The 15,429-nt window shown below is 43.9% G+C and overlaps 1 protein-coding gene across 11 annotated transcripts in view; it reads right to left on the reverse strand.

The window, feature by feature from the left end:
* LOC126293165 (histone-lysine N-methyltransferase 2C-like) overlaps positions 1-15,429 on the reverse strand; it is a 386,337-nt gene that overhangs the window by 359,758 nt on the left and 11,150 nt on the right. For all 11 annotated transcript variants that reach the window (XM_049986267.1, XM_049986260.1, XM_049986265.1 and 8 more), the window contains exon 3: positions 5,518-5,701. In XM_049986267.1, coding sequence (XP_049842224.1) covers positions 5,518-5,701 — 184 coding nt within the window. The remainder of the gene's footprint in view (positions 1-5,517; positions 5,702-15,429) is intronic.

Below are 15,429 nucleotides of genomic sequence, written 5' to 3' on the forward strand. Positions count from 1 at the left end.
CTGGTCCTTACTAGTGTAGCAATCTGGTCTAAAATTTCATCTTCTTGGATATACCGAGAAGATAATACATAAATCTTTCTGACCTCTTATTCCTGTTAGTCATTTATTTCCACTCTGGTAGTCTGAATCTACTGATTTCCCTAGTAATTATAGCAACGTTGATCATTCGCAAATCCAAACAACAGCAGAATCAGACAACGATTGGCGTTCACTCGTTCGTGTTTACTCCGCTCAGCTTGTATAGCCGGTCCCCTTTTGCCAACAGGAAAGTTTATTTCTAGATGCGGCGAGGATTCCCCCTGACAGAGACATCGCGTACGCATGCATGCATTCAAAAATCAACTTATGATTTATTTATTTTTTTTATTTTTTTTCCTCCTCTATGGGACCAAACTGCTGATGACCTCAGTCCCTAGGCTTACACACTAGTTAATCTAACTTAAACTAAGGACATCTAACTTAAACTAACTTAGGCTAAGGACAACACATACACCATCCACGCCGGAGGGAAGATTCGAACCTCCGAGGGAGGGAACCGCGCGAACTGTGACAAGTCAGCTCAGACCGCACAGCTACATTCATTCAGAAATCAACTTACAGAGTGTATTTAAAAACCAACAGTGATGTGCATCAAAATCATATGAGTAATCGATAGACCAGCGTGCACTGGATGCTAGGCTCTTTCTGAAGCAAGATTTTTTCCTCCTCCAGAATATGAATTTGGCGCCTCCCGCCCTCCACCCGTCATAGATCCGGGCCCGCCACCGCGCGGCAGTAAAATTTTTCCCGGTTGCATCTAGCTGCTCGCTGCGACTGCTTTCACAGCCAACAGTCACATTTTTGCAGCCAGAAATGGGAGAAGGTACTACTCATACGCCACTGCGGATGCACACGAGCCAGCTCATAACTGCTAAAACACATCTAATCTAAACAGTTGTGACATCACGCTCATCGGAGGCAATTTGTTGTTATGAAGCACTGCACAGTCTTCATAAAGCCTTGGACACACTTTGCTGTTGGCAAACCCTTGTATGAGCACTGTGTTTAATTGCTGTATATGGCACATTTCCTTTGCAATTTATGGTTTATTTTTGTTTTGTTTTCTCGTTCACATTATATTGTTGCAGTATTATTCTGCAGTAGCGGGATACAGCAATTTGCTTTGTTAGAGTATCGATTCTTAGCAGTCAAAATTACAAAAACTTCTTTGAAAACTAAAACAACAAAAAATTCCTGGAATTCTAAAAAATTTCCAGGATTTTCCCGATTTTTTCACGGATGAAAAAATTTCCAGGATTTTCCAGATTTTTTCAAAGATGAAAAAATTTCCAGGATTTTCCCCGATCTCCCAGCTGTCCCGGGTTGTATACATCCTGTTCTTAGCAGCAATTTATTTCAAAACAGTAACTTCCAGGGTGTTGGCACCAACATACTGTTTCTGGAATACAGAAGACCTTTACCTGGTTCAATCCTGTTGGTTCTAAGTTTCCTTGGAAAATTTCCAATGAGCTGTAATACATTCACACACTCTGTAATGTTAGAAATGATTATGCTAACACCAATGTCTTTCCCACCTGAGCAACATCAGGTGAACATTTATAAATTTTTATTTTATATATTTAGATTGACTTAATTTCAACATATGCACACAATGTTTGTCTTCTGTTCCACGAGGAGTTTAAGACACAATGACAACGTGGGCTGTACTACTCTGTCGATGCACAGTTTTACAGTGCCAGTTGATGACATACGGATAGTGACCCCAAGAAAATGGACTTCACACTGTCCAGAGCCTCACTGTGCTTCATTACAATAATTAAAAGTAACTGAAATAAAAAAGCTTTGGCTTTGAGCCTACAATTGATGTAATGGAAATGTTTAATCCCCATTAAGAACTGACAATCATAGACACAGTCCATTCAAATTAAATATATTTGTATTGTATACTGTCAGAGTGCAATCAAGTGACATACAGTATAACCCAGCTTCTGCGTTCCCGGAATTAACGTGTTCCCACCGTTAATGACTTTTTTTCGGTGCTGTCAAATTTCCTATGCCCACAAAATTAATTTGCACCTGATTTTCCATCAACATATTTATAATATTCCTGCGATTTACACATTAACACAAAATGTTTGCGAAGAAAATATGATGCTGGCATAATGTTGGCCATCCATTAGTGCTAACAGATATTAGGTGGTTAAGTTTCTTGACACCATGGCACTCTATTTAGTAGATCTGAACGGGTAAACAAGTAAAAGTTGTAACAAATCGTGCCGTATCTCCCGCTGCTGCCCAGCTCTATGTGGCGTATTGGATGATGGGAGTATATAACTAGGTTCGTTCGAATGAAGATATCGTGACTGATCACAACCCTTTCCAAACTGTCTCTACTGCACAAATGCAGTTTCGTGATTGTTGTAATCGTTGTGACACCTTTGTCGAACCGCATTTAGTGTGTGGCCGTGTGGAGCACTTGTTGACACCTTCATTCACTTTGCATTGCTCAAATAATTTTAGTGTAAACATAACGCCAGTAATGTATTGTACTCGTGCTGAGCAAAACTGTTTCAAGAATTTATTCTCGTTGTCAAGTGCAGTGTTTACGTATTTATTTTTTGCAATGTTACACAAACAACCAATGTGACTGATAGTTTGCACATGTGTGTGGTTTTCTACATAACTGATGAGGCACAGTACCCGATAACCTCAAAAAGACGCAGAATAACACTTGTTCAAACACCATACAGAAGACTTTAAATATTTGCACTTGACAATGAGAAAAAATTCTCAAAAGGCATCGTGCTAAGCATGAAAAAATACGTAACTAGTGCAGTATTTCATTATTTAAATAATGAATGACTGCTGCAGGCTTTCCAAAAACATTGATCGTGACGTTTGAAACTAAGTCAAATGTTTCCGCTTCCCAGACAGTTATCAATTCCAGTTACATCAGCAGTTTTTATTAGCTAACAGACCTTTATTAGATAATAAAAAAGTCACTGACAAGTCTTTTGATGCATGTTATGTACATACATCTAAAGTGAAAGGGGATATCCTATATGTAACTTTTACAAATTAAAAAACATTATTTGCCACATTTTACATTTTCCCGCATTTTACACTACTTTTTTTTGAAGTCGCGTGACACGTATAAAAGCAGGGTTTCACTGTATTAAACATTCAATTAGCTACGAAGTGAGAAGAATCATCTGAAACAAATATGGAGGAATTCAGTGTTTTTATTTCATGTACGTTAAATAGTTTATACCGCTCAACCAAAAGTTGTTGGAACTTAAATCAAAGCGAGAATATAAAATATATTGACTAAAAATAATACCGATCAACATAGACTACTTTTAAGTACACTATTGGCTCATTATAGTCATTCTTGATATTAAACCACAAAATATTGTTTTACAAGCGCAAATAATAACTTGTAAACTGGTGTCATGTTCTGTGCTTAAGAACTGAGAGAAAAAGCTGCATTTTTTTAAAAAAAAGAAAAGAATAAGTTAATAAAAAATAAAAATTTAGATGTGTGTTTTTCATAAAGTTTCCTAAAAAGTCAGATGCCAATAAACTGACAGATACACACCAGCAAAAAGAGAAACAACTCGAGTCTCAGTATACGCTACCATCAGAATCTTACACCAACTGGCTCCGAGACAACCTGCACCATTCCCATAAGATCATATGTTGTGGTAACAGCGAATGCCCTGTTTGCAGGTGTCCTTCGGTTGTCGTAATGCAAAGTGTCGTGGACAACAGGCTCAGTGTCCACAGAGATTGAAACTCCAGCCTCCCCCAATGCTTATCGACCCACAACACGCAGCTGGACACAGTCCTATATCACAATCTCCTTTGACATATTTATATAATCAACTCTTTGTGATGCCAGTTGTTAGCAGTTCCAGGAGAGTATACGTGCAGAAAATGCATACACTATTAAACAAGCAAGTCATCAACTCATAAACAAAGAGTCATTACATGCATTAAAATTTCTTCATTTGTAAAACTAAATGACAAGTTCGAATATAATAGAGGGAAACATTCCATGTGTGTCTGTGTATGTGCGGATTGATATGTGTGTGTGTGGGGGAGAGGGGGGGGGGGGGGGTGGCGCGGGTGTATACCTGTCCTTTTTTCCCCCTAAGGTAAGCCTTTCCACTTCCGGGATTGGAATGACTCCTTACCCTCTCCCTTAAAACTCATATCCTTTTGTCCTTCCCCCTCCTTCCCTCTTTCCTGATGAAGCAACCGTCGGTTGCAAAAGCTCGAATTTTGTGTGTATGTTTGTGTATCTATCAACCTGCCAGCACTTTCGTGTGGTAAGTCACATCATCTTTGTTTTTAGATATAAATGACAGGTTCTCAAGAAATGTAATACTTAATGATGTATTGTTGCAATAATGTAATATATTAGCTCCCCTTCTCAATAATCCATAATAATTCTCCTAACCAGATGTATTTCTTTACACAAATTACATTTCACACTATAACCATTACACGAGCATTATGTGTGACAGCACGACAAGCTCGCGTTAGAGCGCAACTGTTCTGTGTGAGCAATGATGCACATAAAAAAGAAAAATAAAGCAGACTAAAAATTATGGTCTTGTACTTTAATTTAATCCATGTCTGGATGGGAACAATGCCGCAACTGTAATTTAACAATTTAAGAGGATATTTTGGCTCAATCACTCTTATAATGTTGATCACCTTAAAATCTAATCACATGAAAGCAAGTCAGATTCAGAAGAACGAGCTTCTTTCTTCAGACAGACACGATCACAAGAATACGAGTAAAAGCACCAGAACGTAAGTTTCTCCATGCTCAGTTGTCTTCCTCAGAAGTCACCGCGCCGCCACCAGTACAATTTGCGGCACAGTTCAGCCAGCAGCCGGCCTGCTGTGGGTTACCAGACTCGCTGCCACGACTTCCGGCAACCCGTCTTTCAGTATATCACGAGGAACGAGAACATCGTTCGACTCGACTTGACTACCCCAGGTTTAGATTAAACTGCAAGCCGGCAGCCCACCGACAATACACAAAACCGAGCAAACACTACCTGTAGCCCACCGTACCACTGTACGTAACTGCTGTGCAAAATTAGTATATTATCTGACGGACTGTCTTATTTGATGACTGCACCTATTTCGGAGCTACAATAAGTGACACTGTAGCCAGGGTTGCCGTTTACAGCACACTCGCGAAGCTACTGAAGAAATGGCTTTCCTTATTTGTAAATTGTTTGTTCAAATCAATTTCTTATTTGGTACTGTGCAGCAACGTATCAAGTTCTTCCAATAGATCACGAGAGAGGGAGGAAACTGAGTGTGCCAGTTACCGCCCCTGAAACCTTTTGTAACTTTTATGACAAGATATTCTTATTTTTGTGACTGTGTGTACCTGAAGATGGAAACCTGTTATTCTGAAAGGCGCAAGCTGTAATGTGACGAGATCACGAGGCGATTAACGTCAGAATAGCGACGGCTGCAGGCCAGTGCACGTACCTCTTCCACCTCTTGAGCTTGATGCCCAGGGAGCTGCGCCGACCCTGCCTCTGCGTCGCCCTCTCCTTGTAGGGCGGCCGGCCCCGGCCGCGCCGGATGTTCAGCGGCTTCCCAGTAAAGAACATCAGCCGAGACTCCTGCACCGGTGTCGCGGGGACGGAGCCCGAGGAAGCCGGAGACGCTCCTGGAAAAATTACGGAATGACACAACTCCGATTCCTACACTTTACTGCTAGCACCTGTACACGACACACTACATCTTGCCACTTTTGTACGTACGAATACAAGTGTGTATTTCAGGAACTGGTGAGGAATTACAGTGATTTCTTGGTAAAAGGGAACACAGGTGTTACTACACATCAGAAAGGTAAGTTATCGTGCAAAAAGCACTGGTGTTCTCATCTCTTGTGGTCCTAAGTGATCTTTATTATATGGAGGACATGCTAACACCATCCGTACTGCTCCAAAAAGAAAACTAGATTATAATATTAATTACCTAAAGTTTATGTTGCAGTGTGCAACTGAATAAATGAATTTTAATATGTTGTGTTATGTTAGGGTGTACACATGGACAAGGAAAAACAATTCCCGGATTTCTCCCAGTTACAAGAACATTTTCTCCCAAATGAAAATACATTTTTTTCCATGTTAAGAGGCAGTACATTTTTCCTTGGAACTGTAAACCTTATCAATTCTTTGAATGGTTAAGGTTTTATATAGGCGTATAGAATTTTCCGGCACTTTAGAAAACAAAACTCAGGAGGGGCGGGGGGGGGGGAGGGGGGGGGGGAGGGGGGGGGGGACGTTTTGGAAAGATTTTTGATGTGCAGCAATATGAACAGTGCATATTTTTGTATTACCAAACTATAAATTCAAATTCCACCAACCCCACACGTTACTTTCTGAAACATTGAAATCGAGGTTGCAATGCGCTTTCGTAGCCCAGTCGTAGGTAATGTCACGTGATCTTGCCAGCCGATGACAGCGAATATTCAGAGCGTAGGACAGCTGATGAAGTCAGCCAACAGCAAGATCACTGTTAAGTAGCGCAAACACACATACAGAAAAAGTTAATGGTTTAAATTAATATACATAGTGTTGCTACAAGAAAAGAAAAGCTTTAACATATAACATTTGTCTCTAATGTTAATAAGCTGCAAGAGAAGCTAGGCTTTCACATATAATGTTGATCTTCTCTGCGCATGTTGCATTTTAAGATACATCACACAAATGTGGCAGTAAAATTTTTAGTAACGACAGAAATGTGTGATCTTCTGAGCTCAAAATTCTTCTAAATGCCTCATCATCAAAGAGTATATTTTTAAATGAGAGTCCAACGCTTTGTAAATTAAGAAACTCATCATACGTTCTCACACATAGTTCAACTTGTGCAAAAGGAAATTTACTTTGAAAGTGAGAGTAATGCTTTTCAAACCACCATTCGCAATATTTTCCCGCGACCTGTAGAAATAGGTCCGTTTCAGCAGTTGCCAGAGAGCGCCAGATAACAGGTGTCAGCGCACTTGCACAGCTACGATGACGCAAGAAGTCCGCATGTTCATACGTGTAAAACATTAAATGATCTTATATTGTGTCATAAAAGAAGCAAGACACCAGAGGGTTCTCCAAGAGCATCGGAGTTTCGTGAACCATACTAAAATGCATAATTCGGCTTAAAGTGCACATGTGTATGTCCTGATTCCCAATGAAGTAGGCCTCGACCTGATATTAAGCTTTTCAGTGTGGTTTTCGAGATGTTAATTTTCTTGGAGTACCAGTCTCATGCTTGGTTCTTTATTACGGCATAATGCCATGTGTGCTAGCAGATGAAAATGTGCACTTGAAATGCAGCGAACACTTAGCCAATAGTGTGGAATAAAACACTTTGTTTCAAATACATTGACTGCCTCAGTGGAAAAGATTAATAAAAGCCAAATTTCTTTAGAAAACTTACAAAAATAAGTTCATTGTTCTGCAAGGCAATTAATGCTCGACTGTCAGAAAAATGGAAACAAAATAAAATATGAAACTAATAACATATTTTAGTCTTCCGTAATTATGAGACTGTATTTTAATTCACTTGATAGCTCCTGGCCACAGAAATCCGTTTTTTCATTTGACGAAGAGGAAACAGCAAAATCACTAAATGTAAACAAGACTAACATGGAGACTACGCACTTTCCCACTGTAACTTGGACTGCTCCGGGCATCAGCCCCGGATCTACAATAGTTCCAAATTGGTGAAATTCTACATAGTGCCCCCCCCCCCCCCCCCCCACCAGCCCCTCTTCTTTCCCTCGAGCATTTGAGACGGATGTAAAAAAAAAAATAAAAAAATCTATTTTTGTCAAATATGTTCATTTTGTAGCACACATGTTTTTGAAGAGTCTAATACATAAAACGTGTTCAAGGAAATTTAAGACATTTGGTTTTATGTGCGCCAAATTGCACTGCCATGCCTCTTCACACAGCATTCTTCTATCACATGTCACTGTATTTCGCTCTGTGGAATTGAAACGTGTATATTTTGTAATGGATGCCATCAAACTATATTCAGAACAGAGGAAACTAAATTGTCCTGTGGTGCCTCTACTGCTCCCAGTCAGACAATTTGACAGCCCCCCCCCCCCCCTCCAACTCTCCTCTCTCTTTTCTTCCTTTCCTTTGTTAAAAAAACACCACAACATGCAATTAATACTGAGTGAGATTATTTGTTATCTGGAAAACAAGAACTCTTAAGAAAATTTACACTCTTTATTGTCTATTAGCTAAGAGCTTGCTGTTTTGAGTGACATACAATTTAAATTCCTTCAATCCTTAGTTTTAATTTTTTTCTCTCTCTAATCTTGCTACAGCTTTACATGGCATGCTTTCCTTTCTGCAAAAAACTCTATACCTCACCAAAGTTCGTATAATGTTTTGCTACATGAAACTGAAATGTCGTCGTCTAATACTGAAAAAGTTGTTTATACAAACGTACCCAAGACTGGTATATAATTCACGAAGTACCAATATGAAATGCCTTAGGCATACTACATGCAAAAAGCTTTAAAGTTAGGAAATAGTTTCACATTTCATTCACACGCTCCAGTTTCAAGCAAGAGATTAAAATGTAGTGGTACAAAATTTTTATGTTAATTTGGATTTGTCATATTCTTCCATAATTGTGTGATGTCCCCATTTCTTCTCCTTCCTCATTCTAACAAGCAATCTTGTCATCAGTAATTCTGTAACTATTCCAGCCTCTGTCAAAACTTATTCGCTGGTTAACTTCACTAACCCTGCCTGAATCACCAGTTTAGTTATGCCGTGATTATTCTCGGTTAGGCAATGTTACGTGTTCATACAACATGTTTTCCAAGGCACTTCCAGAATAGAACATAAGCGGCTCCTAGCTGAAGACTGTACAACTGGCCCTTACTAGTGTAGTGATCAGACCAAAAATTTTCTGTCAAAATTTCATTCCCTTGGAGACACCGCGAAGATAATATGTAATATTTCTTACCTGTTACTGCTGTTAGTCGTTTATACGCACTCTGGTAGTCTGGATTTCGTTAGCAATTACAACAACACTGATCATTCACAAACCCGATCAACTACATAATCAGACAGTAACTGGCGTTCACACGTACGGCTTTACCCTGCTGAGCTCGTGTTGCCCCCTCCCCTTTTGCCTGTAGGGAAGTTTATTTCTAGATGCAATTACATATCACGTACAGTATCCACGCATTCAGAAATCAATTTAGAATGTGTTAAAAACGTTCAAAAACCAACAAGGATGAGTTTCAAAATCATATGAATTAATCGATAGACCAATGTGCGCGGGATGAAATTTGGCATCCCCTCCCACCCAGAATTGCAACTTAGCACTCTGTGTCAGATTCCTTCGTTTTGCCCCCCCCCCCCTCCCCCTCCACTCCCAGGAACAAAAGAGGGCATGAAAACAATACAGTGATGCTAGAAACAGAAGAGAATAAAACAAGAAAGTAGATCGCAGTGGCTGGACAACCACGAGAACAAAAAGGAGAAGCCAGTTGCTCTGCAACATACTAAATCCTCCACCCTAAAAACACTAGGGTGGATGACACAGAGGGACAAAGGACATGTGCTAAAACTTACATCAAATGATAAAACCTACCCTCACGAATAAAACGTAAAACTAAATCAGCCTATGAGGCATTGTCAGATAAAACTAGCGGCAACGAGTTCGGTAACCCAAGATTTCGTCGCTGGACAGTGAAAGTGGGACCGTGCACCAGAATATGGGCCACTGTCAACTGGACGCCGCACCGACACTGAGGCGGATCTTTAGGGAGCAGGAGGTAACTGTGGGTCGTCCAAGCGTGCCCAATGCGGAGCTGGCAGAGGACAATTGATTCCCTGCGAGTGTCCTGCAGGAAGATTTCCACACATTTGTAGTCTCCTTAATGACACGCAGTTTGTTGTGTGTACTGTTGTGCCATTCCGCCTCCCAAGGCCGAAAAACTTTGTGGCGTAAATCAGAATGCAGGTCAGGTTCACAGATGCCCATCTCCAGAAGCGGTTTCCACGTAGCCTGTTTGGCAAGTTCATTGCCTGGGATGCCGTCGTGTCCTGGGCTCCACACAAACACCACTGAATAACAGGACCGGTCCAGGGCAGAGATGGACTCCCGGACGGACACTACCAAAGGACGGTGAGGGTAGCACTGGTCGATAGCTTGTAGGCTGCTCAAGAAGTCAGGACACAGAAGAAACGATTCCTCAGGGCACGAACGGATATACTGAAGTGCACGAGATACGGCCACCAGCTCTGAAGTGAATACACTGCAGCCATCGGACAAGGAATGCTGTTCAATATGGCCTCTGTGGACAAACGCAAAGCCAACACGACCATCAGCCAGTAGTTGGTGTAAACTACTTCAGAGCCCCTGAACACTTCAAGAATCAAGATGAAGTGACAGTGAAGAGCCGCAGGGTTAAGGGAGTCCTTAGGGGCACGTGAAAGGTCCAGGCAAAGCTACAACAGGGAAGTGTACATGAATGGACCTTTAGGTGAGGTGGTACAGGATAGGATTCTAGTTCAGACAGAAGCGATCGCACGCAAACCGCAATCGTTAGCCCTGACCTGGGCTGCCTATGCAGGATGTGAACTGCCACGGTTGGGAAAAGAAGACGGTAATTAGGATGTTCTGGAGAGCTATGAATGTGTGCAACGTAACTGGCATGCAGTTGTGCACGTCTGATCTTCAATAGGGCTTCAATGGAGGGACTCCAACCTCCACCAGTACACTTGTCACCGGATTCGTCCTAAAAGCTCCTGTCGCTAGTCGAACTCCGCAATGGTGCAATGGGTCAGGCAAAACAGAATGCCGAGGGTGCCGCTGAACCGTAGATCACGCTCCCATAATCGAGGCAGGATTGAACAAGGGCTCTGTAGAGCTGCAGCAGCATGGAGTGATCTGCACCCCAGTTGGTGTTGCTCAGGCAGCAGAGGGCATTGAGGTGCTGCCAACACATGCGTTTAAGCTGACGGAGATGAGGAAGCCAAGTCAAACTAGCATTGAAAACCAGACATAAGAATCGATATGTCTCCATTACAGTGAGTGGATTGTCATTAAGGTAAAGTGCCGGTTCCAGATAAACGGTATGACACTGACAGAAATGCGTAACACACATCTTCATGGCGGAAAACAGGAAGCCATAGGCTAGAGCCCATGACAGCGCCTTGTGGACGAGTCCGTTGGGCGATGCTCAGCAGTACAGTACTGGAGCAGCCGTACGAAATGCAGAAGTCGTCTGCATACAGAGAAGGTGTGTGACGGAGGGCCCGACAGCTGCTGCTACACCATTAATGACCACTAAAAATTGACACACTCAATACAGAGCCCTGCGGGACTCCATTCTCCTGAATACGGATGGAACAAAGGGAGGCACCAACTTGGACACGGAAAGTACAGAACGACAGGAAGTTTTGGATAAAAATCAGGAACAGGCCCCGGAGGCCCCACTCATACAATTTGGCAAGGATATGATGTCGCCAGGTCGTGTCAGATGCTTTACGTAAGTCAAAAAAGACGGCAAGCAGGTGTTGGCATCTGGAAAAGGTTGTTCGGATGGCAGACTCGAGGGACGCAGAATTATCAGAGGTAGAGCGACTCTGGCGGAAGCTGCCCTGACATGGAGCCAGCAGGCCACGTGACTCCAGGACCCACCCAACCGCTGACACACCGTATGTTCCAGCAGCTTACAAAGAACGTTGGTGAGGCTGTTGGGCCACATCGAGCGGGTTTTTACCAGGTTTGAGCACTGGGATGATGGTGTTCTCCTGCCTCTGCAATGGAAAGATGCCATTGCACCAGATCCGGTTGAAGATGATGAGGATATGTTGCTTGTTGTCAGATGAGAGATGTTTAATCATCTGGCTGTGGATTCGATCAGGTCCAGGAGCTGTGTCAGGGCAATGTGCAAGGTCACCGAGGAGCTCCCACTCTGTAAATGGGGCGTTATAGGATTCACTGTGGGGTGTAGTCAATGAGAGGGCTTTCCCTTCCAGTTGCCATTTGAGAGCGCGAAAGGACGGGAGGTAATTCTCCGACGCGGAGGCTCAAGCAAAGTTCTCGGCAACTGCGTTTGTGTCGGTAGATAACATGCCATTTATGTTAACACTGGGAACACCTGTTGATGTCTGGTACCTGAAAAGACGTCTGATCTTTGCCCAGTCTTAGGAAGGTGACGTACGGTACCCAATGGTCGAGTCATATGTCTCCCAACACGCCTGCTTCTGTTGTTTGATAAGTCGGCAAACGCGGGCATGGAGCAGTTTAAATGCTACGAGGGGCTCCAGGGAAGGGTGCCGCTTATGTCGCTGTAGAGCTCACCGACGTTCCTTAATTGCTTCGGCGGCTTCCGGCGACCACCAATGGACTGCCTTATGCGGGGGACACCTTGAAGAGGGAGAGATCGGGTTTTCTGGACAGAAACAATTGTTGTACTCACCTGCTCAACCATTGCATTGATGTTAAAGCATGGAGGAGATTCAACGGTGATAGCAGGTGCATGTTACGCGGTCTGCCTTGTTTAAAGCCCATCTGGTGAGGCATCTGTGGGCCTGATGCCGGGGCAGTGACAGGAAGATGGGGAAGTGGTCACTATCACACAGGTCGTCATATGCTCTCCAGTGGAAAGATAGGGTAAGTCCTGGGCTGCAAATTGATAAATCAATGACCGAGTAACTACCATGAGCCACACTGAAGGGCATTAAAATCTCCCGAAGTAAGAAAGGTTTAGGGAGTTGATCAATCAGTGCACCTAATATGTTAAGGGGTGCTGCACCATCTGGAGGAAGATATACATTGCAGACAGTTATTTCCTGTGTTGTCCTTATTCTGACAACCAGTTTCAAGAGGGGTTTGAAGGGGTACAGTGTCACTACAGACTGAGTTTAAGACATAAACGCAAACTCCACCTGACACTCGATTATAGTCACTAGGGTTCTTGTAATATCCCTTATAGCAATGGAAGGCAAAGATCCGCATTGCTGCGAACCAGGTTTCCTGGAGGGCAATGCAGATAGCAGCTTAACAGCTTAACAGCTGCCATAGCTCAGCCAGGCAGTGGAAAAAACTGCCACAATTCCACTGGAGGATGATGTCATCGTGAGACTGGGAAGGCACGGAACGTTGAATGAGACAGTTTACACCTCAGGTCACCTGCTGCATTGTGTCTGAGGGTCTGGCGAGATCTAGGTCCTCAGCGGACGCCACTACCTCCACTCCATCCTCAGATGCAGAGCTCGTAGGTGGCAGTGATGTGGGTGCCACTGCAATTTCCTTGGTCTTAGGGGTCTTCTTTTTGGATTTCTCTTACCGCTCCTCGGGTTTCCCCGGCCGGGAGGATTTCACTGACTCAGTCTCTGGGAATGAGGATGAGCGTGAAGCCCTACGATCAGCTGCTTTTGAGCTTTTCAGCCACTGGTGGGTGTCATCTTTCCCACTAGTAGAAACCTGGGAAGCGAGTGACTTAAGAGACCCCTTCCTAGCGAAAGAAGCCGAAGAACACTTACGCTTCTCCAGCTTAGAAGTGGGGACGGACGTCCCCGTCCCCAAAGTTGGTGGTGCGGGAGCAACAAGGAGGAAAGTGGGCCCCACCATCAAGGGGGCAGGAGTAGTCTTCCGGCTCTGAGAGGTGACTGGGATTGGCGGAGCTGTTGGTGCCAGAACTGTTGTAGTGGCAGCACAAGACAATGTCATACATACAGGATGCAGGCATTCAAATTTTCTCTTAGCTTCTGCAGGTCAGTCAGCCCAGGGTCTTTTACTCCGCAATTTTCCTTTCTTTCTGGAGAATCCTGCAGTCTGGCAAGGAAGGTGAATGGTGCTCTCCACAGTTGACACAGATAGGAGGCGGGGCACATGGGAGTATTGGTATGTGATGGGTGTCCACAATCTCGACGTGATGCAGGAAATACAGCAGGAAGACAAATGGCCGAACTTCCAGCACTTAAAAGCACATTGGGGTAGACCATCGCCTTGACCTTCTCGGGCAATGTATCACTCTCAAAGGCCAAGATGAAGGCACCGATGGCAACCTGATTATCCCTCGGACCCCGGTGGATAAGCCGGACGAAATGTACACCTCGCCGCTCTAAATTGGAACGTAGCTCATCGTCAGACTGCAAAAGAAGGTCCCTATGAAATATGGTACCCTGGACCATATTTAAGCTCTTATGGGGTGTGATGGTTACAGCAACATCCCCCAGCTTCTCACAAAAGAGTAATGTCAGTGACTGGGCAGAGGATAGTGATTTGATCGAGACTGAGGCAGATCTCAATTTGGACAATCCCTCCACATTCCCAAACTTGTCTTCTAAATGCTCAACAAAAAGCTGAGGTTTCATCATCATGAAAGATTCCCAATCAGCTCTCGAACATACAAGGTACCGAGGCAAATAAGATCCGCTGCCATCCTTAGCCTGACATTCCTCCTACGGTGTGGCCAGGGAGGGGAATGATTTAGGGTCGTACTTCTGTATGCTGAATTGAGCTCGTGAATGCTTAGTGACTGCTGGTGTTTCACCACCAGCAAGATATGACGTACTACACTTCAGTGCGTGTCATCCACCCTGATGCCACCCACCAGAGGCCCTCTCCCCACAGGCGCCACCCAGCCACAGCAAAGGCCACCTGGCAGGATGGCCATTGCCAGGAGTCCCGATGCCCCAAAGGGATATGTGGGGAGTGGGGAGCTAACGGCGTAAGCATCAGCAAAGCGATCCCTATGTGGTCAGGGGGCTACAACCGACAGGGTACATGTCGGCCCCACCACAACGGTCTGGCTACTGTGCTGGATATCAGGTACAAATAAGTCCAAGGTCATTGTCGACGCAGAAAGCTACACTGCATAGTGCACGGTGGAAAACACAAACAGGAAGGTGTCCTCGCCCAAGAGATGCAGAATGAGCAGGACTGAAATGCGGCGACGAGAAAGTGGGGTAAAGATCTCAATGCACGATGGACACGATGCACCATGTAAGGCGCCCTTCCCCAATTGGCTCACTCTCCAGGAAAATTTTGAAAAATGGAGGTCAAACCCTACAGGAAACTATCACATAAAGGCCAAAACGTGTGAAACTCCTTTTAGTCGCGTCTTACGACAGACAGGAATACCTCAGGCCTATTCTCACCCCAGGACCTGCAGGAGGAAGGGGGGGGGGGGGGGGGGAGCACTTTGGGGTAAGTAGTGAGACATCTATGAGTGTGAATGTATTATCTGGCACGGTTGTGGGCCTACAAGACATAAGGAGAGAAGCAGGCAGTTGTTGTGTTCCATCCATCTGATGAGGGAATGCGTTGAGATCGTGAAATTCACATCGCAAGATTCGATGCCTCAGGAGCTGAGAGGTGTTACTAGATTTCTGGCTGCGGAAGGGGTTA

Source organism: Schistocerca gregaria, chromosome 10 (assembly GCF_023897955.1).
Source record: "Schistocerca gregaria isolate iqSchGreg1 chromosome 10, iqSchGreg1.2, whole genome shotgun sequence".
NCBI lineage: Eukaryota > Metazoa > Arthropoda > Insecta > Orthoptera > Acrididae > Schistocerca > Schistocerca gregaria.